The sequence below is a fragment of the Bombina bombina genome, chromosome 5 (assembly GCF_027579735.1).
Source record: "Bombina bombina isolate aBomBom1 chromosome 5, aBomBom1.pri, whole genome shotgun sequence".
Classification (NCBI taxonomy): domain Eukaryota; kingdom Metazoa; phylum Chordata; class Amphibia; order Anura; family Bombinatoridae; genus Bombina; species Bombina bombina.
In genome coordinates, this window is record NC_069503.1 from 248,400,285 (window position 1) to 248,426,464 (window position 26,180).

The 26,180-nt window shown below is 36.2% G+C and overlaps 1 protein-coding gene across 5 annotated transcripts in view; it reads left to right on the top strand.

The window, feature by feature from the left end:
* Positions 1-24,327, top strand: part of ARHGAP21 (Rho GTPase activating protein 21) — a 327,556-nt gene extending 303,229 nt beyond the window's left edge. For all 5 annotated transcript variants that reach the window (XM_053713937.1, XM_053713936.1, XM_053713938.1 and 2 more), the window contains 13 exons: positions 201-497; positions 2,888-2,952; positions 3,153-3,301; positions 5,453-5,595; positions 5,689-5,844; positions 5,928-6,006; positions 7,948-8,021; positions 8,594-8,683; positions 15,118-15,243; positions 15,336-15,377; positions 16,077-16,182; positions 18,334-18,365; positions 21,686-24,327. In XM_053713937.1, the coding sequence (XP_053569912.1) occupies positions 201-497; positions 2,888-2,952; positions 3,153-3,301; positions 5,453-5,595; positions 5,689-5,844; positions 5,928-6,006; positions 7,948-8,021; positions 8,594-8,683; positions 15,118-15,243; positions 15,336-15,377; positions 16,077-16,182; positions 18,334-18,365; positions 21,686-23,371 (3,045 nt within the window). In that variant the 3' untranslated portion in view covers positions 23,372-24,327. The remainder of the gene's footprint in view (positions 1-200; positions 498-2,887; positions 2,953-3,152; positions 3,302-5,452; positions 5,596-5,688; positions 5,845-5,927; positions 6,007-7,947; positions 8,022-8,593; positions 8,684-15,117; positions 15,244-15,335; positions 15,378-16,076; positions 16,183-18,333; positions 18,366-21,685) is intronic.
* The last annotated feature ends 1,853 nt before the right edge of the window (positions 24,328-26,180 follow it).

Below are 26,180 nucleotides of genomic sequence, written 5' to 3' on the forward strand. Positions count from 1 at the left end.
CTGCAGGCCCCTTGAGTTAGGAAGTTGGCCGTCACTGACCTAGATATTTAGTGCTATGGCAAAACAAGTACCTGTCTATATCTGACATCTAAAAAAAACAGAATCCTAATGTCAGAATGTTATAGCATCAGTAAAATATACATTTATTGCAACAATAATTTTTCTTTAAAACTTTTGATTCTTGCATTGATTATTTTCAGAGAGTTGGTGGTAGCATCCGCCCATGGAAACAGATGTACACTATTTTACGGGGTCCGTCACTATATTTGCACAAAGATAAAAAAGACCAAACTGGAAACTCTTCATCTCAGTCTGACGATGAGCAACCTATTTGCATAAACGGCTGCTTAATAGATATATCCTACAGTGATACAAAGAGGAAGAATGTATTTCGTCTTACAACATCTGACCGGGAATACCTATTTCAAGCAGAAGATAGAGACGAAATGCTTACTTGGATTAAATGCATACAGGAGAACAGCAATTTAAATGATGAGGTACTATAAGAGTAGCTTATTAACTTTTGCTGCACATCCTATTGTGCATTTATTTATATGTATTGCTTTCGATTTTATTTTATATGCACAGATGAGATTGCCCTTGAATCTGTTTCATTTTACCGCCAGTCAATTTGTCTTTCTAAGAATAGTTTCATTTCTTGTTGCCAATTCTGAAATGTAAATTGAAGCTATTGCTGGCAATTCTTCAGTAATTTAGACATGTGCCTTTTATGTTTAGGTAGATTAGTTATGTAATATTAGTTTAGTGACCCAAGGTTCATTTGTTATATGTACTTGTGTATATAAACATGCATTAGTTCTAACTAGTTTCATAGATGGGTTTACGTTGCATTTTTCTTCTGTTATAGAAGAAGAAGAAAAAAATATCATCATTAAGGGGATGCTAAAGTCAAAATTTTAAAGTGCCATAAAGCATGTTGAGATCTGTGCATATCCTAAAAGGGCTAATTAAGTAAAACTAGTTTGCATACAAAATTGTTTAAAAATTGCTGGCAAGTATTTTAAAATAATTTTCAAAAATAAGCAGATACTTAAATAGCCATGCTGTCTGGAGCAGTCTACTCCACCCCCACAGTTCACAGCTTCTATGCATGCTCCAGCAGATAATCCCTGTTCGCTTTTGCCTTCTAGCAAAACAACAATAGATATAGATACAGCCATAGAAGGAAATGTGTGGGGGGGGGAGATAGAGCTTTGCAATTCGGAAACTTAAAAGAAAGGGTTAATGGCGAGGCACTGCAGTAGAAATTTGCAGGTAAAGTAATTAAAGTACTTATTATATTTTGTCTCTATTCCAACTTGATTTATGTCCCTTTAAACTTTGAATGATTCACATAGACCATGCAATTGAAAAAAAAATTACTTCCATTATCAAATTGTGCACGTGTCTTTTTATATACACACTTTAAAGGGAAATGAAACACCTAGTAAATGCAAGATACAATGATTCATTCAAAGAAAAGATAAGTCTGAGAAAAACATGTAGATGTATTTTTTAAAGTTTCATTAGCTGTTTAAATATTGACAAAATAAGTGTAAAGTTTTAGTGTCTATAAAACAATGGGAGCTGCCATGTTGTAACTTTGGTTTCCTTCTCTGCTGTGGCCAATTAGGGACAGTTGTAAATAGGTCACTAGAGTGTGCAGCCAATGAATGTGTGCAATATAACCGTTTTTTGCACTTCCATTTCTAACAGGAACTGAAAAGCTCACAATTTCAGAATTGAATTACAGGAAAAGGGGACAAAATAAATAATGAAAATATATTGCAGTTTTATATAAATAAATATATATAATTTATAATTGTATCTTACCATCTCAAAGTGTTTGTCCCTTTAAGGGTACTGCTCCCACTGAGCATGTGCAAGAGTTCAGTCTATGCATACGAGTCTGATTCTTTTATGGCTGTCACATGATACAGGAGGCAGGGAAATGGAAGACATTTTGAAATTTGTCAGAAAGAAATTGTTCTGATCATTTGAAAGTGTTATTGTATTGTCTTTTTATTATGCATATGTTGATTGTTATTCTACTGTATTTAATGGTCATTTAAAGCAGAAGTCTGCAACCTTGGGCCCCCAGATATTTTGGAACTACAGTTCCCATGATACTCTGACAGCCTAAAGAGCGTGTCAGCATCATGGGAAATGTAGTTCCAAAACATCTGGGGGCCCAAGGTTGCTGACCCCTGCTTTAAAGGAAAATTAAATACAGTAGAATAACAATTAATAAATACACAATGCAAAAGCACAGAGTTTGAATTTTAAATGAGTAGATTGTTTTCTGACAAATGTCAGTTACATTTTCCTTCCTAATGCATCAATGCAGCCAATCACAAAATGCATAAACATTTATCCTGTGAATCTTGCAAATGCTCAGTAGAAGCTGGTGCCTCAAAAGTGTGCATATAAAAAGACTGCACACATTTAGATAATGGAAGTGAATTGGAAAGTTGTTTAAAATTGTGCTCTATATCTGAATCATAAAAGTTTCAATTTGACTTGATTGTCCCTTTAAGAAAAGTGTCTATTTGGGGTAGTTTTCACTGTGGCTCTCTGACTGGAGCTTGACAAACATTTGTATTCCTTTATTTAGGTACTCGGGCAGTGGTGCACACTTGAGAACCTTACTTGTGGTTATCTACTGAATTAGGGGGTACTTTATCCTGAGACCTGCACAGACCTGCATATTATTCCCCACAGTTATAACAATGCCGTGTTTAGTTCTAGTAGTTACTTGCATTTAACATTTCATTTTAAACCAACATCACTAATATATACAAAATGTTGTGTGTTTGTTAATCCAGCTGAAGTACTACGTGTGTCCTCACATCTTTAAAATACTTTTTTTATTATTATTTTATTCTAGCAACCGGGCCAAGCAAGCAGGGATCTTATTAGCAGAAGAATCCAAGAGTACAACACAATGATGAAGTAAGTATCGCTAAAGAAATTTAACAATTTTTGTTTTATACTTTGTTGTGGGATATTACTTGATTTTCTTTAAAACTAGCACAGTTTTCTCATTGGCTCACAAGTGCAGCTCCCAAAGATCTATTGGTCGACCATGACACTATCCATGAACTTAATGAATGCAACAAAGAAAGTAAAATGAAATTGATTTGTTTTTACAGCTCCTCCAGTAACAAAACCGAACCATCCCCCAAAACACCTCGACCGAGTCTGACCTTCAGACACACTTTCCTGGGGACTAAAACTGAAGGAAGGCTGCAGAGCCCTCACTCTCCAAAGCAGGATTCAGACCGTAAACTCCTAAATAAAGGTTTGCGCTGCGGAATCTGTTGGCACTCTGCAAATAACTGATAATAATAACAACATATTGTATAATCAAAAGCGCATTCGCCTCCTGCTTTTGATTGGTTGCTTTACTGTATAGCTCCTCTTACCAGTGCTATGTAAGAGAACTTCCTTGGCAATGTATGTGTGTGTAACAATGTTACACGTTCTTCTGTTGTTTGCCGTTTTTTTTACACACCTGTTCTCTCTTACTCCTGAGAATCCCTCATTAGAATATTAGACTCATTTTACCAAAATAAGTGAGCTGGGACTGTCTAAACCACTGTGAGATGTAGCTACTACTTTAGTACAAGTGCTAATTCATGGGTTTTCCTCTGAGCCAACTATATATACCTAAATGATGGCTTGGAATCTACTTATAGTGACAAATAGATCACAAGATTGTTGTTGCATAGCAAGCACTATTGAAAATATGGCTGAAGTTAAAAACAAATTTATAAAATGAGTTTGCACAAGTATATTTTGTACCAATTTTTCTGATTTGGTACAAGCCTGTTACAGCTTTACAAAATGTAACTCAGGTAAGAAATACATCTCAATGACTTTTTTCTCACACTAGTAAGCCTCAAATAATTAAAGGGACGTAAGCACTTTGTCCTTTCAAGACTTCTTCTTGCCTTGCAACAGATTAACGTAGCCACAGAATGTAGTGGTTTTCAGAAAAGATTAACAAATTGTTTTCTGCAGTTTTTTATCAATAACCAAACTCCCCCCACTATTTTCCGTATCTAGAGAAGCTAAGCATGACTTGTCACTGAATAGAAAAGGCTACCTTGATTTTCAGAGTTAAATTACAGAAAAAATAAAGGTACATTTATTTTTTTTAAATTGCTGCTCCTCCATAATAGTATAAAGAGTAAGTGTATAGTATTCCTGGGGCTGCAGCCATTAGGCATCTGAGCTAAAACTTGACAATTAAAACAGCTCTGTGTCTCTGAAGTTGCAGAATTCAGTGCTGATCAAAGCATTATCTAGGGGTGCCAAAAATGGCTGAGTTTGTTAAAGGGACACTAAACCCAATTTTTTTTTCTTTCATGGTTCAGATACAGCATGCAATTTTAAGCAACTTTCTAATTTACTCCTATTATCATTCTTTCTTTGTTCTCTTGCTATCTTTAATTAAAAAAAACAGGAATGTGAGGCATAGGATCCGGCCCATTTTTGGTTGAGAACCTGGGTTATGCTTGCTTATTGGTGGCTAAATGTAAGCCTCCAATAAGCAAGCGCTATCCATGGTGCTGAACCTAAAATGGGCTGGCTGCTAAGATATACATTCCTGCTTTTAAAATAAAGATACCAAGAGAACAAAGAAAACTGATAATAGGAGTAAAAGGGACACTCCGGTTTTATTACATTTTCATGATTCAGATACAGCATGTAATTTTAAACAACTTTCCAATTTACTTCCATTAAAACAAATGTGCACAGTCTCTTATATTTACACTTTTTTGAGTCACCAACTCCTACGTATATGCATTTGTGATAGGCTGATTGCTATCACATGGTACAGGGGGAGTGGAAATATACATAACTTTGAAATGTGTTAAAAAATAATCTACTACTCATTTGAAATTCAGAGTAAATGCTATTGTATTGTCTTGTTATCTTGCATCTGTTGATTATGCAAATCTGCTGTGTTTACTGCTCTATCTAAATCATGAAAGAAAAAATGTGGGTTCAGTGTCCCTCTTGCACCTCTCACCATCAGCTGAAGTATTAACAACAACCCAGCTTTGTTTCATATTCGACATTAATGCTGAACAATTTTAAAAGCCCTATTTTGATTAATGCTATTAAGCTTGCATTTCAATAGGATATGGTTTCAATATGGTGCCCGGCCCTATAGTGGATTGTACTGTAATGCATAAGAGAGCAGCATTCAATTTTTTAACATATTCTTTGCATAAATGAATTTTATATCAAAGCACTTTTAAACAGTAGAGTCACATATGTGCTCTTAAATAGATAGGGGAGTTATCTTGATTAACCAGTAAGGATTAATAAAGCAATGTTGGTGGAGAAGGACCCAAATTCACAAGCATGGCAAACAAAAGATTGTATGTTTATTTAGCCTATTAATTATTAAGGTAGTTTTTGTTATTGTTTTGTTCTTAAGATGATACCAGTCCACCTAAAGATAAAGGTACGTGGAGGAAGAATTTTCCAAGCATGGTAAGAAAGACATTTGGAGGAAAAGCAGCCGGCGGTGGTACGTTTGGGGTACGACTAGATGAATGCCCGCCAGCGCACACGAACAGAGTAAGGAGTCGTCTTATTTATTTTTTCTTTGTAGCTTACATGAGACCTGATTTTAACGTTAGGTATTTTTTTTCCTGTTTTTTTTCTATTCAGTTTGTTCCTTTGATAGTTGATATATGCTGTAAATTAGTTGAAGAAAGAGGACTGGAATATACTGGTATATACAGAGTACCAGGGAATAATGCTGCCATATCTAATATGCAAGAGGAAATCAACAAAGGATTCACAGACATTGATATCCAAGATGATGTAAGTTCTTAAACTCTATGCGCCCCTCATTTGTATTTTGCATATTTTGTGTGTGTATTTGACTTGCACGTCTTGCTGTCTAGAAATGGAAAGACCTGAACGTGATAAGCAGTCTGTTGAAATCGTTCTTCCGCAAACTCCCAGAGCCTTTATTTACAAATGGTGAGTAATCTCACATACCTAATCCATGTCTAACGTGTGACACTCCCCTGGGGCAGTCTTCCTTTGTGTGCACTTTGTTTCCTTTTATGCAAATCATTTCTCACTAAGAAACAATTTTCATAGGAAATTTGGAATGATTTATTCTGGACTCTCTGGAAGGAGTCTCACTATTAATATAAAATTCTAAACATTACTGTGAACTGTGACACAATTTTATGATTGTTTTGAGATGTAGAATATTTTAACTTCCTTTTGATTGTTAAAGGGTTACACAACACTATGGGGACATTTCTTTTGCAATTCAGACTGAGCATAACATTTTTAAAAAGTTTCTGATTTGCATCTATTATTATTTTTTTCAATTGTATTCTTTGTTGAAGAGATACCTAGGTAGGTAGCATGTCTGGAGCACTAAATGACAGGAAACAGTGCTGCCATCTATTGTGCTTGCAAATGTATAATAATATAATACAGCTACCATATTGTGCTGAAAACATGTGCACACTCCCTGGTTTTCAACAAAGGATACCAAGAGAACAAAACAAGTAATTATAGAAGTACATTGGAAATACGTCTGAATCATGAAATAAAAATGCTTGGTTTCATGCCCCTTTTAGCTACATTCACAGCTCCTGAGGCTCTATGGTGTAGGCTCACTTCACAGATTTCAAAAGCAGAAACTGCTTCTCTATTCTATCTGCCATCTCAGAGGTGGTGAGATAAATCTCCCCCGACACTCTCTTGTTAGAGATGATTGACATGCCCTGCTCCCACGCAATCAGTTGTGCGAAAGCAGGAGCGGCATTGCACAAGAGAACTCTTGTGTAATGTTGAAATGCAGCATCAAGTGGTGATTTCAGGCAGGTTCTCTACTTGAGAACTTGTCCGCCTGCAATCTTCATACATTTTCCTATATGTGACTACAAAACTGTTCTGTAGTCTTGCAATAACACTTTTAGAATACATAAGCATGTTGTTTGCTGCAATAGGTTTTTATTGGCCATAATCCACTGTTGGCCTTATCTGGACTTGTTACTGGAGAAGACATGGATAGGCATTATTATTTTGTTTTGTGGTTTCACTTCACTTTTGCTTAGGCTAGTTAGTGACTGATATGTAGCACGGTTAGACTTTTGAACTCTGACGTGTACACTTCTAATTCTCAGCATGTTTAAAAAAACAAACACATTTTCAATGTTAAATTTCAGGGAAAAGGGGGCAAAATAAATGTGTATTAAAGATTTTTTTTTTATCCATAATTAAATATTTAATATTAAAAGTCCTGTTTAAAGTTAATTGAAGATGTTGCCATATTTGGTCAGTTATAAGCAAAAGCAAGTTTGGTAAAATGTACTGTAGTATGGATTTCTTTGAGGACTTTTTCTGTGCTTTATAATTCTGACAAATACTGATACTGACTTGTACTGGGGTTATTGTTTGCTTTTCTGCCCTGTGTAGTAAGTGATTTTCAGTTTATTTATAGAGCTTATAAAGTTAACATATGCTTTATGAAACACACATATGTCAGTGTCTCTTTAATTCATTTGTTAGCCTGATCTTCGTGGGGTTTGTGTACATCATACAATCCCATACAGTGTATGAGGGGTTAAAACAGAATGCAGTCAAAATGAAGCACAGATTGTGATGATGACATCAGAGGCGCACTCTATTACAGCTTTAATATGTGTTTACTCAATACATATACGTTGTAGAGCTACACCAAGTGTGCGTTGTAAAGTTATATGAGACACGTTATATGTTACTCATACAATCCCCTTTATATACTTGTGATGCTATTACAATTCTTTATCTAAACAAACAATTCTCTTTCTGTTATAGTCATGTATTAGTTAGAATGAAGTGGCTGCTACACTGTGTGGGTGTAAATGTGTTAATATTCTTTAGCAAGAGAGGAATAAAACTTGATTTTTTTCCCCCTAGAGAAATACAATGATTTCATAGAAGCAAACCGAACAGAAGACCCAGTAGAACGACTTAAAGTCCTGAAAAACTTGGTAATGCCCTGTATTACGTATTCTACTATTCATTATATTATTGCCAGTAGATTATATCACCTATAGATCAGATTATATAGATTCCATCCATTTAATCATACAGATTGTGAGATTTAGCAGTAAATGACATGTGTAAACTCTAAAGATACTGCCACTAATTCATATTGTCCCTAGAAAATAGCCATTCAGTAGGAAGCTCTCCACAAAATGACAAATGAGTAAATGCACTTATCCTATAATACTATTTTAGTTACACCCACTAGAGAGAGAGGGGGGGGGCATTATACACAGTAGCTAAATAACATTTATAATGTATTACACTTTACCACTTCCTATAAATATACATTTCTAGGCACTAAAAAAAAATTAAAATCTTCATTGTGCTTTGATAAATAGGGTCCTTTATTTTGATATTGGCCAGAAGTCCCCCTGTAAGTAAAATACTACTTGGGATGTCATCTGAATTTACCTTGTGATTGTTCCTGGCTTGTACATAGTATGATGTAGTATTCTGAAATGTACCATTCAATGTTTTACTGTAATTAATAAATGTCTGATGGTTTTAATTTCAGATAATTAATTTGCCAGGTCACCATTATGAAACATTAAAATTCCTGTCTGCCCACCTGAAAACTGTAGCAGACAATTCAGAGAAAAATAAGGTAACTGCATTTGTTTCTTTCTCATATAAACCAGAATTGTATATAGTGGTGTTCATGGCTTTTTAATTTGCAGTCACTGAAAACAAATCTTATGTTTTTTAACTTATTGCATCTGTGCAAATTTTCTTAATAAAGCGATAACATGTCAGCTTTAAAGGGACAGTTTATTTGCTTTTACTCTTAACCACATGCATACACTCTTAATACAGGGAAAAAATGTCAGCTTTAAAGGGACAGTTTATTTGCTTTTACTCTTAACCACATTCATACACTCTTAATACAGGGAAAAAATGTCAGCTTTAAAGGGACAGTTTATTTGCTTTTACTCTTAACCACATGTATACACTCTTAATACAGGGAAAAAATGTCAGCTTTAAAGGGACAGTTTATTTGCTTTTACTCTTAAGTAACCACATGTATACACTCTTAATAAAGCAAAAAATGTCAGCTTTAAAGGGACAGTTTATTTGATTTTACTCTTAAGTAACCACATGTATACACTCTTAATAAAGCGAAAAAATGTCAGCTTTAAAGGGACAGTTTATTTGCTGTTACTCTTAAGTAACCACATGTATACACTCTTAATAAAGCGAAAAAATGTCAGCTTTAAAGGGACAGTTTATTTGCTGTTACTCTTAAGTAACCACATGTATACACTCTTAATAAAGCAAAAAATGTCAGCTTTAAAGGGACAGTTTATTTGATTTTACTCTTAAGTAACCACATGTATACACTCTTAATAAAGCGAAAAAATGTCAGCTTTAAAGGGACAGTTTATTTGCTGTTACTCTTAAGTAACCACATGTATACACTCTTAATAAAGCGAAAAAATGTCAGCTTCAAAGGGACAGTTTATTTGCTGTTACTCTTAAGTAACCACATGTATACACTCTTAATAAAGCGAAAAAATGTCAGCTTTAAAGGGACAGTTTACTGTAAATTGTTTCCCCTTTAAGGGACATGAAACCCAAATTTTTTATTTCATGATTCAGATAGAGCATGTTTTAACAGCTTCATAATGTATTTATTTTGAATTTTCTTTGTTCGCTTGATATCTTTTGTTGAAAAGCAGGGTGTTAAACTCAGCTGTGTGCACTTGTCTGTAGCATTATATGGCATCAGTTTTGCAAGAAGGTTATACATTTGCAAAAGCACTGGATAGCAGCACTATTTCCTGCTATGTAGTACTCCAGACACCTACCTAGATATCTCCAACAAATAACACCATGAGACAAAGCAAATTTTGATACCAGAAGTAAATTTATTTTTATTTATTTATTTATTTATTTAAATTGGATGCTCTGTCTGAATTGCAAAAGAAATGTTTTGAGTTTCATGTCCATTTAACTTGTTTCCAATTATACCAGATTCAGAGTTTAATATTTATTGGGGAATTGCTCCTTTAGGTTAATTTTTACTGTCTCTGCTAACTGAAACCACAACCCAGTCAAATAGGCTGAGCTTCCAGGAAGGGCAGACCTCAGAGCTTATCTATATATATATATATATATATAAGTACACAAAATCATCCTTATCTCTTTATACATAGTGAGACCAATACTTGGGGCCAATGATTTAAAGCTTTCCTCTATGGTGAGATTATTTTAGTCTCATCAGTAGTGTGCGGTCCCTCAAATAATTTGAGAAAGGCAAATTTTATCTTGAGTATTAATCATCTAGTCATGCAGAGTTCTGGATATAAAGAAGAGAAACATACATTACAATATAAGTCTAAAGACTGTGGTTTGTCTACATGCTGGTGGGTTTCTTATCTTAGGCCTAGATTTAGAGTTTGGCGGTAGCCGTCAAAACCAGCGTTAGAGGCTCCTAACGCTGGTTTTAGGCTACCGCCGGTATTTGGAGTCAGTCAGGAAAGGGTCTAACGCTCACTTTGCAGCCGCGACTTTTCCATACCGCAGATCCCCTTACGTCAATTGCGTATCCTATCTTTTCAATGGGATCTTTCTAACTCCGGTATTTAGAGTCGTGGCAGAAGTGAGCGTTAGAAATCTAACGACAAAACTCCAGCCGCAGAAAAAAGTCAGTAGTTAAGAGCTTTCTGGGCTAACGCCGGTTTTTAAAGCTCTTAACTACTGTGCTCTAAAGTACACCCATAAACTACCTATGTACCCCTAAACCGAGGTCCCCCCACATCGCCGGCACTCGATTACATTTTTTTAACCCCTAATCTGCCGACCGCCACCTACGTTATACTTATGTACCCCTAATCTGCTGCCCCTAACACCGCCGACCCCTATATTATATTTATTAACCCCTAACCTGCCCCCCACAAAGTCGCCGCCAGCTACCTACAATAATTAACCCCTAATCTGCCGACCGCAAAGAGCCGCCACCTACGTCATCCTTATGTACCCCTAATCTGCTGCCCCTAACACCGCCGACCCCTATATTATATTTATTAACCCCTAATCTGCCCCCTCAATGTCGCCTCCACCTGCCTACACTTATTAACCCCTAATCTGCCGACCTAATCTCGCCGCTACTGTAATAAATGTATTAACCCCTAAAGCTAAGTCTAACACTAACACCCCCCTAAGTTAAATATAATTTAAATCTAACAAAATAAATTAACTCTTATTAAATAAATTATTCCTATTTAAAGCTAAATACTTACCTGTAAAATAAATCCTAATATAGCTACAATATAAATTATAATTATATTATAGCTATTTTAGGATTAATATTTATTTTACAGGCAACTTTGTATTTACTTTAACCAGGTACAATAGCTATTAAATAGTTAAGAACTATTTAATAGCTAAAATAGTTAAAATAATTACAAAATTACCTGTAAAATAAATCCTAACCTAAGTTACAATTAAACCTAACACTACACTATCAATAAATTCAATTCAATTAAATACCTACAATTACCTACAATTAAACCTAACACTACACTATCAATAAATTAATTAAATAAAATACCTACAATTACCTACAATTAAACCTAACACTACACTATCAATCAATTAATTAAATACAATTCCTACAAATAAATACAATGAAATAAACTAACTAAAGTACAAAAAATAAAAAAGAACTAAGTTACAAAAAATAAAATATTTACAAACATTAGAAAAATATTACAACAATTTTAAACTAATTACACCTACTCTAAGCCCCCTAATAAAATAACAAAGACCCCCAAAATAAAAAAATGCCCTACCCTATTCTAAATTTAAAAAGTTCAAAGCTCTTTTACCTTACCAGCCCTGAACAGGGCCCTTTTGCGGGGCATGCCCCAAAGAATTCAGCTCTTTTGCCTGTAAAAAAAAACACATACAATACCCCCCCCCCAACATTACAACCCACCACCCACATACCCCTAATCTAACCCAAACCCCCCTTAAATAAACCTAACACTAAGCCCCTGAAGATCTTCCTACCTTATCTTCACCATACCAGGTTCACCGATCGGTCCTCGGAAGTCTTGATCCAAGCCTCGGAAGTGTTGATCCAAGCCCAAGCGGGGGGCTGAAGAGTGACGTCCATCCTCGGGCTGAAGTCTGGATCCAAGCGGCGACTGAAGAAATCCATCATCGGGCTGAAGTCGGAAGTCCATCATCGGGATGAAGTCTTCTATCAAGCAGCATCTTCAATCTTCTTTCTTCCGGAGCCATCATCTTCCAGCCGACGCGGAACATCCTCTTCTCCCGACGCCTACTCGCCGGCGGTTCCTTTAAATGACGTCATCCAAGATGGCGTCCATCGAATTCCGATTGGCTGATAGGATTCTATCAGCCAATCGGAATTAAGGTAGGAAAATTCTGATTGGCTGATGGAATCAGCCAATCAGATTGAAGTTCAATCCGATTGGCTGATCCGATCAGCCAATCAGATTGAGCTTGCATTCTATTGGCTGTTCCGATCAGCTAATAGAATGCGAGCTCAATCTGATTGGCTGATTCCATCAGCCAATCAGAATTTTCCTACCTTAGTTCCGATCAGCCAATCGGAATTCGACGGACGCCATCTTGGATGACGTCATTTAAAGGAACCGTCATTCGGCGAGTAGGCGTCGGAAGAAGAGGATGTTCCGCGTCGGCTGGAAGATGATGGCTCCGGAAGAAAGAAGATTGAAGATGCTGCTTGATAGACTTCATCCCGATGATGGACTTCCGACTTCAGCCCGATGATGGAGTTCTTCAGTCGCCGCTTGGATCCAGACTTCAGCCCGAGGATGGACGTCACTCTTCAGCCCCCCGCTTGGGCTTGGATCAACACTTCCGAGGCTTGGATTAAGACTTCCGAGGACCGATCGGTGAACCTGGTATGGTGAAGATAAGGTAGGAAGATCTTCAGGGGCTTAGTGTTAGGTTTATTTAATGGGAGTTTGGGTTAGATTAGGGGTATGTGGGTGGTGGGTTGTAATGTTGGGGGGGGGGTATTGTATGTTTTTTTTTACAGGCAAAAGAGCTGAATTCTTTGGGGCATGCCCCGCAAAGGGCCCTGTTCAGGGCTGGTAAGGTAAAAGAGCTTTGAACTTTTTTAATTTAGAATAGGGTAGGGCATTTTTTATTTTGGGGGTCTTTGTTATTTTATTAGGGGGCTTAGAGTAGGTGTAATTAGTTTAAAATTGTTGTAATATTTTTCTGATGTTTGTAAATATTTTTTTATTTTTTGTAACTTAGTTCTTTTTTATTTTTTGTACTTTAGTTAGTTTATTTCATTGTATTTATTTGTAGATATTGTATTTAATTAATGTATTGATATTGTAGTGTTAGGTTTAATTGTAGGTAATTGTAGGTATTTTATTTAATTTATTGATAGTGTAGTGTTAGGTTTAATTGTAGATAATTGTAGGTATTTAATTTAATTTATTGATAGTGTAGTGTTAGGTTTAATTGTAACTTAGGTTAGGATTTATTTTACAGGTAATTTTGTAATTATTTTAACTATTTTAGCTATTAAATAGTTCTTAACTATTTAATAGCTATTGTACCTGGTTAAAATAAATACAAAGTTGCCTGTAAAATAAATATTAATCCTAAAATATCTATAAATATAATTATAATTTATATTGTAGCTATATTAGGATTTATTTTACAGGTAAATATTTAGCTTTAAATAGGAATAATTTATTTAATAAGAGTTAATTTATTTCGTTAGATTTAAATTATATTTAACTTAGGGGGGTGTTAGTGTTGGGATTAGACTTAGCTTTAGGGATTAATACATTTATTAGAATAGCGGTGAGCTTCAGTCGGCAGATTAGGGGTTAATGTTTGAAGTTAGGTGTCGGCGATGTTAGGGAGGACAGATTAGGGGTTAATACTATTTATTATAGGGTTAGTGAGGCGGATTAGGGGTTATTAACTTTATTATAATAGCGGTGCGGTCCGCTCGGCAGATTAGGGGTTAATAAGTGTAGGCAGGTGGAGGCGACGTTGTGGGGGGCAGATTAGGGGTTAATAAATATAATATAGGGGTCGGCGGTGTTAGGGGCAGCAGATTAGGGGTACATAGGGATAATGTAAGTAGCGGCGGTTTACGGAGCGGCAGATTAGGGGTTAAAAAAAATATGCATGTGTCGGCGATAGCGGGGGCGGCAGAATAGGGGTTAATAAGTGTAAGGTTAGGGGTGTTTAGACTCGGGGTACATGTTAGAGTGTTAGGTGCAGACGTAGGAAGTGTTTCCCCATAGCAAACAATGGGGCTGCGTTAGGAGCTGAACGCGGCTTTTTTGCAGGGTTTTTTTCAGCTCAAACAGCCCCATTGTTTTCTATGGGGGAATCGTGCACGAGCACGTTTTTGAAGCTGGCAGCGTCCGTAAGCACCGCTGGTATCAAGAGTTGAAGTTGCGGTAAATATGCTCTACGCTCCTTTTTTGGAGCCTAACGCAGCCATTCTGTGAACTCTCAATACCAGTGGTATTTAAAAGGTCCGGCCAGAAAAAAGCACGCGTAGCTAACGCACCCCTTTGGCCGCAGAACTCTAAATCTAGGCGTTAGAGAGAACAATAGAATATTAACATTTTATTATCTCTGTCCCACCTTCCTTCTAGACCTTCTTGTTTACATAGCTTTTTTTGTAGCCAATACTTAAGTATTGCAATATTCAGTATAGGTTGGAATATAGCAGGCAAAAGTAACTATTTTGAATCAACAAAATAAAGGGAGAGGAGATATTTGTAATAAACTTAATACATTCCTGTAGGTAAAATTGGTCATTGGAAACCTATTAACAAGGAAGGGGGGAATCACAGTAAATTATCCCTTTTTTAGATTGTCTCTTCTTTTTTTTCTGGAATCTTTATGCTTTAGTGAGAGTGACTGTTCCTTAGAACACATTTATTTTTTGTCTGATACTCCTTTATGATTTTTTTTTGTGTGTGTGAATATTATATTGTGTTTTCAACTAATGGATACTTGTCATTCATTATATGTAATATTGTAATTTCTATATTTTGTTAGATGGAACCAAGGAACTTGGCAATTGTGTTTGGCCCAACGCTAGTTAGGACATCTGAAGACAACATGACACACATGGTTACCCATATGCCAGACCAATACAAAATTGTGGAAACACTTATTCAGCATGTAAGGCTGTGTATATTTCACATTTTAGTCTTTATTATTCAAATATTTTTCCCTTTCTTCTCCATTTATTGTGTTTTTATTTATTTTTAAAGCACGACTGGTTTTTCTGTGAAGAGAGTGCAGACGAGCCAATTGTAAGTACAGTCACGGTTTGTAGCAGATTTGGAAGTGTGGGTTTATTTTACAAAGGTACTTAAGAGCCTGAACTTAAGAGCAACTCCACAGTCAGATTTCTTTGCTTGAGTCTGGATTGCTTTTGCAATTGGAAAGTCTTTTCAAATCAATTATTAGTCCATGTTTGATTCTGTATTTTAAGTGCTCCAGTATTAAACTTGCTACCTGTATTAAAGTAAAAAAAACAAAAAAAAGACTTAAACACATTCAGATACATGGTGGTCTTGGAATAATTTGTTAGCCTTAGGGACACTGTACATTTTGTTCCCTTAAAAAAGTAACTACAAAGTGTGTGTTTAATTTTCTTTTATTACAACTCATTCCTGAATAAAACAGCCATCTTGTTAGGCCCATGTAGGCTCGTCCCTCTCCACCTACCAACTTCTGGGAACTATCCGTAGTAGTCCTTGAATTAGAATCCTATTATTGTCTACAACCAAATATCTCAGGCCAGTTTCATTTTACTTTTTCATGCCAGGATATTTTTCTTATCAGTTTAATTTTTGCTGTTTTATATGCATGATAGAAAATGAAGTACGCTGTCCCTTTTAATGATCAGAATGATGCATTACATTGCAGTGTGGTATGGTGATTCTGTAGCTTAGTAACAAGGCTGTTTGTGTAATGATGTTGAAGAGATCTTTGTTTATTAACTATAGACAACTGTACAGGAAGAAAGCACAGTAGAGTCTCAGCCAGTGCCAAACATAGATCATTTACTCCCCAACATTGGAAGGACTGGATTATCCCCCGGAGACGTATCAGGTAACTCTTGCCTGCGCTGACAGTGATATCCTGCGGGCTCAACTAACACTCTTTGCATAGTTTCATATCTAACAGAATATTGTCTATGTTTTTCTGAATTATTGTCTTTTCCGCAAATGAATTTGCTCTTAATATTGTAAGTCTTGTTTTGTTACACAGTTGCCGTCCCACTAAATACTAATGTTTAAATTAGTTACAGCATTGTATTCTTCCACTAATGCTTGCAACAGCCATTTGTTTAATGTGACAAAGGGGTTAATTGTATAGCTAAAGTCCTGCTCGGGAGCCGCAGTGTATCCCTGCTTCTGAGAAGGGTACAACTGTAAGCCAATCAGAAGCAACATATGCATGTAGCTGCCAATCACTGGCCATGACCTGCAGCTCAGCGGAGTGTATGCTGTGGGAATGCTAAGCACACGAAGGTGAACATTAGTGCAATAAGAGGATGTTATTTTTTGCACTAGTATTACCCTTTATCTGTACAGTATATTACTACGCTGCTACATAGACGTAAATAGTTTTTCAATTGCCATTTTATAGTTTTACATTTTTAAAAGGATAAAATGTTTTCTGCAAAATAAAACTAACCGCATGTCATTGTTTGTTCTGACCAATATTATTGTGTACAGTAGAATATCTGTAGCTTTTGAGAGAATGACAATTTAAGAGCGGTATTGCATTTTTTGGCCACTCCGTACAATGAAAAGACATAGACCCGCTCTATGCTTTGTGCGACTTGATTAATTGTTTAATCCATTTCTTGCAATACTGCTGATCAGTAAATGTATTTGTTTTATCCACTACAAGATATTTTATGTGTACTAAAGTTACTCTTCCTTTTTGTTTTCTCCCACTTTGCCACCCTTTTCTTGGCTAAGTACTAGTATCACAGGCACTTTTAGCAAATTTCCCCTATCTGCTGTTGCATTAACCTAGCATGTTATGCACCACATTATTTTAGCTCTAGATGATGATTTTAGTTAAAGGGTTGTTTCTGCTTTTACTAAACACAAGACATTTCATACTGATATTGAAACAGGCGAGATGGGAGGCCTTTATCACACAGTGATGTCAATAGTGGATTCTATGATGACAGTAATGGACAGCTGGAACTGTAGGAAGAAGGAGGACTGTTGTCCGCATTGTAGCTGCCTTGTCTGCAGAAATCCCCGTTTTTTGTAAATGGACATTATTATTTAAAAAAAGAAAAGAAAAAAAAAAAAAAAAGAAAAGAAAATCTGCACTGTAAATTTTCTGTTCAGCGTATTTTAAACAGATCAATGCTACTTTCTTAAAGTCTTTCTGCCGTTTCTTGTTATTTCTGAAGCAGACCCTGAGGAGAGATAGCATGGTATGGTCTTAGTTTCTGTAGTCATAAGCATTAGCCATGTGTCTTTAAGGGGTGTGGCATGGGGCTTAGCTCTTGAGTTAAAATGACAGAGTTCTACCAAAAAAATCATACAAATTGACTTTTCTGAGCCTTTAGCTTGGCCCCCTTCTGCCCTCTTTTATATTTGTCTAGTATCTGTTTTCTTTCCCCTATAGTAAAAGTTTTGGTGTTCATTTTCCATCCCATAATGGCAACAGAGCAGCCAACGTATTTTATTTATCTGTATAACCTGTGAGATGTCCTGCTGAAACGAAAGCCTCCTTTCTCTACACGTTGGCAATCAGCAATGATTTCTCCCTTTTGGCTCTGCAAATTAAACTCAAATTTTGAAGTTCAATGAAACCAAGAAATTTAATGAAAGGGTTCAAATTTGTAGTATAGATTAGAACATATGTTCAGTTCAGGTTCAGTCAATTTAATGATATGTACTTAAAAAAAAAAAAAAAAAAAGATATCACTGCGCGTGAACAGATATACAAACATCAGTGTTTCTGTCTTTATTTTAAAGAACAGGGTTCCTTTGCCATTCTTCTCATTGAGCTGGTTGTGCCTACAAATTCACAGCATCCTTTCATGCCGGTGGCTTTCTGTGGTGCGGCTTGCATTTTTGTGAGCTATGACTATCCCCTTTGTTTTCCTTTGCTTTTATACATTTCGTTCTGTGCTTGTCCTTTCATAAAGCCGAGCATTATCTGTCACCATTGCTTTGTTTTTGTTTTTCTCTTCTAAAGTTAACAATTTTCTTGTTTAACTTTCCCCAGATTCCGCTACTAGTGACTCGGCAAAATCTAAAGTAAGTTGCTTTAATCATCTCATTTATTCCTTAGTTCACATTTACCAAGGTGCTTTCAACTGTCAAAAATAAGATATTAGAAATCCTTTATGCATCTTAAAATCAGTCATTTACTACTTAAAACTTTAAAAATTATTTAGGTCTAAAAGTTTTTTTTAAAGGGCCATTATACACTCATTTTTTCTTTGCATAAATGTTTTGTAGATGATCTATTTATAAAGCCCATAAAGTTAGTTTTTTTTAAAAAATGTATAATTTTGCATAACATTGCTCTGATTTTCAGACTCCTAACCAAGCCCCAAAGTTTTATTTGAATACCGTCAGCTACCTTCTCCAGCTTGCTCCTGTTTGTGTAAAGGGTCTTTTCATATGCAAAAGAAGAGGGAGGGGGGGTGTCTTATTTCCCACTTGCAGTGGGCTTTCCAGCTACCTTTTTAACAGAGCTAAACTGAAAGCTTCTAAGTACGTTTTTAAACCATTTTATACTGGATTTTTATATCAGTACCTGTGCATCTTATTCTTTATAGTAGTGTCTATTACATGCAGTTATATGAAAATGAGTGTATACTGTCCCTTTAAGTAATTAAAGGGACAGTCTACTATAGAATTTTTATTGTCTTAAAAAATACATAATCCCTTTATTACAAATTCACCAGTTTTGCATAACCAACAGTTATATTAATATACTTTTTACCTCTGATTACCTTGTATCTAAGCATCTTCTGACAGCCCCCTGATCACATGACTTTTTATTTATTATCTATTGACTTGCAGTTAGTTCTGTGTTGTGATAACTCTTAAATAACTCCCCGGGCGTTAGCACAATGTTATCTATATAGCCCACATGAACTAGTAGTATCCTGTTGTGAAAAGCAAACAAAAAAGCATGTGATTAAGAGGCTGTCTATAGTGGCTTAGAAATGGGCAGTAATTTAGGGGTTTAAAGGTTATAAAGTATATTAATCTAACAATGTTGGTTGTGCAAAGCTGGGGAGAAATGGGTAGTAAAGGCGTTATCTATCTTTTTAAACAATAACAATTTTAGTGTAGACTGTCCCTTTAACTCTGTTTTCACACAACCATTACTGCACTCATTTACTGTGCTTCCACTTAGTCCTAACTAGGGTTGCACCGATACCATTTTTTTAAGACCGAGTACAAGTACCGATACTTGTTTTCAAATACTGACCAATACCAACTACCGATACTTTTTTTTTTTATGTCATGTGACAGTTTACCAAGCACAATACAGACTAATTATTTAAGATTCCTTCTTTATAATTATGAAGGACTGTAGCTCAAAAGACATTATGAAATAATAAAACAGGTTTTATTTGTCACAAAGTTCACAGAACATATTTAGAAATAAAAATATTACAATAAAATATATTAACAACAATAAATAGCAAATATAAAATTGCAAACAACCAAAAGTGCCATACAGTAAAAAATAGAACAGAATACTGTTTAATCATGGTGAACAACACTATGGGCTAGATTACATTTGACTGGTAAGCTTTACCAATGCTCTCAATACACGTCCTACTCCATTAAAGGCTATGGAGTTGGAAATGTGAACAGAGCATTGGTAAAGTTTACCAATCAAATGTAATCTAAATCTAGTCCTATAATTGCAGGATGAGTGTTCATTGGGATTAACTTAATTTTTCCTATGAGTACTCTTCCTGCAATGATATAAGCTAAGATGTTCCTCAGAGTACAGTATGTTTTGAACATAATTGTGCAAGATGAGAACTAGCAGTATAAAAAGGCAATATAGCAATTACAATGATTGTTCAAAAGTTAGTGGCAAGTTCTTTTTAAGGAACAGAACAGAAGCCTCTCTGCATGTTCAGCTATAAGTCTGTTTTTGCTATCAGTAAGGAGGTTCAACTTTCCACACTACTGCATGGGGCAGAAAGATATTTTTGGGCCATTTTAGCCAGAGCTGGAAATCTCAGTTTATTAACTGCCCAGTACTTCAGGGGTTTGTCTGAACGAGGTACAGTGATCTCTCCTACAATAATACAATTAAGAGCAATTTGTATTGGCAGAACAGTAGTAAACAATTTGTAGTTTATTCTCCACTCCAGCTTTAAATGAAATGGGAACATGCAGTTTGAAAAAAAAACACCACAAGATAACATATAGGTAGTAAGTGGAGGTATCGGTTTAAGTATCAGTGCATTTGCACGAGTACAAGTACTCATGCAAGTACTTGGTATCGGTACCGATACCGATACTAGTATCGGTATAGGTGCAACCCTAGTCCTAACGGTACAAGGAACACTTAAAGGGGTATGAAACCAACATTTTTTCTTTCATGATTCTGATAGAGAATAATTTTTTTGGAAAAGTTTCCAGTTTACTTCTATTATCAAATTTGCTTTGTTCTCATGTTTTTCTTTGAAGAGATACCTAGTTAGATAGTGTGCACATGCCTGAAACTCTACATAACAGGAAATAGTGCTGCCATCTAGTGCTCTTGCTAATGTCTAATATTGTTGCAAAACTCCTGCCATGTAGTGCTGCAGGCACGTGAACACTTCTGGGCTTACCTTCATGCTTTTCAACAAAGGAGAACAATTAAACAAAGAAACATTTGATAATAGAAGTAAATTAGAAAGCTGTTTAAAATTGCATGCTCTTTCTGAAACACTGTTTATGTCCCTTCATCACCTTGCATTTTTGTTGTTTTGCTATAGAATAACATATGTATGCCAAGTGTAAACTTGTTAAAACAAATTGTTTGCTGCAGTTATTTATAATATTTAAGCTCCTCCCATCACTTGCCTTATTTAGAGGAGCCAATGGAGACTTGTTAGTGAAGTAGACAAGGTCATTATGTTGGTAAATATGAATTGTGTTGCAATAAGTTGTATAACCTCCCCTTTGATGAGGACATATATGAAGCAGGGTTAGCCTTAAGAAGTCTGTAGTGTGTATTTCCAGTTCTGAGACTTCCACAATTTTAAGACTTAAATTACATGACACATGGGGGCAGACTTAAACATTGTACATTACTATTTCAAAATGTTTACTGTCCCTTTATTTAAGGACCATTACATAACATTGAATTGCATAATCAACTGCATAATAAAAAGAAAATGCTGTAACACAAACTCTGAATTTTGAATGAGCAGTAATTCCTTGCATCATGTTACCACCATTAGCCAATCATAGACTTGTATATGTATATACTGTGATCACTTGCACATACCCAGTAGGAACGTGTTCCTCAGTTTACATATAGTCTATTAGAAGCATTGCTTTGATAAGTAAAATATTCACTAAATGTTCCTCCTTCCTTCTTTTCCCAGGGTTCTTGGGGATCTGGAAAAGAACAGTACGGCAGAGAATTGCTTGTGTCCTCCCTCTTTGCTGCAGCAAGTCGCAAGAGAAAGAAGCCAAAAGATAAACCCCAGCCAAGCAGTTCGGAAGATGAGCTTGATAACGTATTTTACAAAAAGGAGCAAGTGCATGTAGAGCTTATCAAATCAGATAACTGTGAAGACGAGTCGATAGAAGATATTGACGTGCTTAGAAAGTCCAAGGGATTGACAATGGAAGAGAAGGATGACAGCAAAAACTCCTTGCAGATCCCTAAAGATAATTATCTGAGGAAAGATAATAAACCATCTGACGTTACGGTTTCCTGCCCCAAAATATATACAAAATCTCCAAACTTGGATCATAAGCTAAATGTGCCATCAGATGATAAAAAAATATTCACTTCCCAAAGCAACCTTCTAGTAGATGAAAGCATGTCTGACTCTGGAACTATGCTTAGTATTTCATCCCAAACCTCTCTGTACAGGTCAAAACCGAAGATAATTAGTCCTGAAATGAAAAGCAGTGAATATTTATCGGCGGAAGTAAGTTCTATAACCTCAGACTATTCAACAACATCATCAACAATGTATATGACAGGGTTGGATTTGAATATGATCAGCCCTGAGGTTCAGTCTGTAGCAGAAAGCAAAGGAGATGAAGCAGATGATGAGCGGAGTGAGTTAATCAGTGAAGGTCGACCTATGGAAACAGACAGTGAAAGCGATTTTCCTATTTTTGCTTCAAGCGCTGCCTATGATAGGCAGCAACGAAACAAAGTAGAAATAACTCCAAAAAGTAGTCGGAGAAATTCGGACGGAAGTGTAAGCTGCACTGACGGGAGTTCAACACCAAGGCTGGATAGCCGCCGCTTTAGCTCTCATAAACTTATTGAATGTGATACTTTATCTAGGAAGAAGTGTAACCGACAAAAGACAGACAGTGAGTGCTCAGCTGATAGCAAGAGCGAGGAGACAACTATAGCTTCAAATGTGATAGATGTAACTAAAAAAACAAAGCCCTCTGGGAATATAGATCTGACAGCAAAAAGTGATTCTGAAAAACAGGAGCTTGCATGGCGGCTAAAAATTACAGACAGACTGAAAATGCGTCTGAAAGCTTCAGCAGATGACATGTTTGGAGTAGGAAGTCAAAAAGCACAGGCAGCTGAAAATAGGAAGAAAAAAAATATCAGACGGCGGCACACATTGGGGGGACAAAGAGACTTTGCTCAGATAAGTGCACTAAATGCCTGGAAAATCCATGAATCTGAGAGCGGTGTTAAAGGAGTGGAACTCTCTGCTGTGGATCGGTTAAAACCAAAGTGTCCATCACAGGACCTCTCTATTTCAGATTGGCTCGCACGAGAACGTTTACGCACTAGCACATCTGAACTCCATTTGGTTGAACCCGTAGAGCAGATTTTTGAGCACACTAGTTTACTGGATTCAGCAGTGCCAAATCCACCCACATCATCTTCATCACAAATAAATGCCCCCATCAGTAGTGGTGGAGCTGAAATTCCATCCCAATTAACACCTCTATCAGTTGACCAACTAAATGGTGAAAGCTACCAGAGCAAAAACAAAAACAACTTTAGCGCTGCTGTTGATGCCCACCCTCATAAACTTTCTGGTACTCAAGTGGTCAGATCTAGATTCTACCAGTACCTTTAATACCTTAATTACAAGAGAAAATGAATAGCATTTAGTTTATTTTCTGTGTATATTGACTTTTTTTTTGTGCAGCCTTTATATGGGCTGAATTTATTCATAGGCACTGTGGAAAGTCTTCACAGAGCTTAGCTACAGCCACAGGAACAGAATTTTAGTTGTAAATCTGAGGAAGTTGTTTGCTTTCATATTGTGCATTTAAAATTTTACCTATGCCATTAGATAACAAAGAGGTTTCTTTTTATTTAGTCACTAAGAAAGTGCCTCATCACAAATTCATTCATTTTAATAGGGTGCCATAAAATTTCATTAGAATTGGGAGATATGTACTGTGAGCAAAGATTTTACCGGTAACCATTTTCATTACATTTTAAAAAAAACATTTTAACACATAGATTCAGAGCTTCCGTTCTTTATGCATTCCAGTTGAATCTCTGAGTTTTATATACAAACTTTTAATACAGTTTTTGAGTTTTATGTGACTTGAATTTTTAATCTTTCTGTAAGATACAGTAAGTAACTGTATATATTATGTGTATCTTTTCTTCAGATACCAGATTTGATATAAATGTTGTAACATAGGCATGTAGATAGTGAACCATGGATAAAACTGGTTTCTTTTATTGAAAAGAATATAATTCTGCATGAAGACCTACTAGATTCTTGTATCATGCCTGTGTGCAAACCAACTTTAAACACTGGAAATAAAATTTGTTTTGGTGATTTATTTTTTTAACTTTATTTCAGATTATAAAGTGTTCATTCCATTAGTTTTTTTGAAAGTTTGTTTAAACGTTTATTCCTGTAGTATTACTCTGCAGAATATTCGCTTGCACAAGAAAACAAATCTAAAATATTTAATGTTTTTTTTTTCTTTTTCTAAAACGCCACATTAATGCAGTTAGCTTCTTTAGGAGAGGGTCAAATCTCTAATAAAAACAATATTTTCTTCTTATGTATATATTTGCTTTCTTTTTTTATTTAATGAACTGTTAACCAAAAATGTCTGGTACTAATGCCACTGTGAGGAATAGTCGTTGCTTCAAAATATGTATATAAAAAAATTCAGAGCAAGGTCATAGCTTTAAAGGGACACAATGATTCAGAAAGAGCATGCAATTTTAAGCAACTTTCTAATGTACTCCTATTATAAACTTTTCTTCATTCTCTTGCTATCTTTATTTAAAAAGAAGGAATGTGAAGCTTAAGATCTGGCCCATTTTTGCTTCAGAACCTGGGTTATGCTTGCTTATTGGTTTGCTAAATGTTGCCACCAAAAAAGCAAGCGCTTTCCAGGGTGCAAAACCTAAAATGGACTGGATCCTAAGCTTTAAATTTCTGCTTTTTAATTAAAGATAGCAAGAGAACGAAAAAAAATTGATAGTAGGAGTAAATTAGAAATTTGCTTAACATTGCATGCTGTATCTGAATTATGAAAGAAAACAAATTGGGTTTAGAATCCCTTTAATGAAGGGAAAACTGTAACAAAAAATCCATATAGCTTGAAGTGTAATGGTAGAAACCTTCTGATTTGTCATGTGTTGCTCTAACTGTTCAAAAACACATACTCAAAATGGTACAAATATCTGAAGTCACAGCCATGCACCCTTCTCCAAATCCTACATTAATGCCACTATAAAGATCATTTTGGTTGTTGAGACTATATCACCTGCTGACATTACAAATTTTTTTTTAGAATATTGAAATCTGAAAAAAAATGTTTCCAATATACAAAAGTGAGTACACCCCTCATATTTTTGTAAAAATTGTATTATAACTTTTCATGTGACAACACTGAAGAAATTACACTTTGCTACAATGTAAAGTAGTGAGTGTAAATTTGCTGTTCCCTCAAAATAACTCAACACACATAACTCAACACACAGCCATTAATGTCTAAACTGTTGGCAACACAAGTGAGTACACCCCTAAGTGGAAATGCCAAAGTGTCAATATTTTGTGTGGCCAACATTATTTTCCAGCACTGCCTTAACCCTCTTGGGCATGGAGTTCACCAGAGCTTCACAGGTTGCCACTGGAGTCCTCTTCAACTCCTCCATGACGACATCACAGAGCTGGTGGATGTTAGAGACCTTGCGCTCCCCCACCTTCCGTTTGAGGATGCCCAACAGATGCTCAATAGGGTTTAGGTCTGGAGACATGCTTGGCCAGTCCATCACCTTTACCCTCAGCTTCTTTAGCAAGGAGGTGTGTTTAGGGTCATTATGTTGGAATACTGCCCTGCGGCCCTGTCTCTAAAGCTCTGCTTCAGTATGTCACAGTACATGTTGACATTCATGTTTCCCTCAATGAACTGTAGCTCCCCAGTGCCGGCAGCACTCATGCAGGCCCAGACCATGACACTCCCACCACCATGCTTGATTGTAGCCATGTCACACTTGTCTTTGTACTCCTCATCTGGTTTCCTCCACACACTCGACACCATCTGAACCAAATAAGTTTATCTTGGTCTCATTGGACCACAGGACATGGTTCCAGTAATCCATGTCCTTAGTCTGCTTGTCTTCAGCAAACTGGGGGCTTTCTTGTGCATCTTCTTTAGAAGAGGCTTCCTTCTGGGACGACAGCCATTTTGATGCAGTGTGCGGCGTATGGTCTGAGCACTGACAGGCTGACCCCCCACCTCTGCAGCAATGCTGGCAGCACTATTTCCCAAATACAACCTCTGGATATGACGCTGAGCATGTGCACTCAACTTCTTTGGTCGACCATGGCGAGGTCTGTTCTGAGTGGAACCTGTCCTGTGAAACCGCTGTATAGTCTTGCCCACCATGCTGCAGCTCAGTTTCAG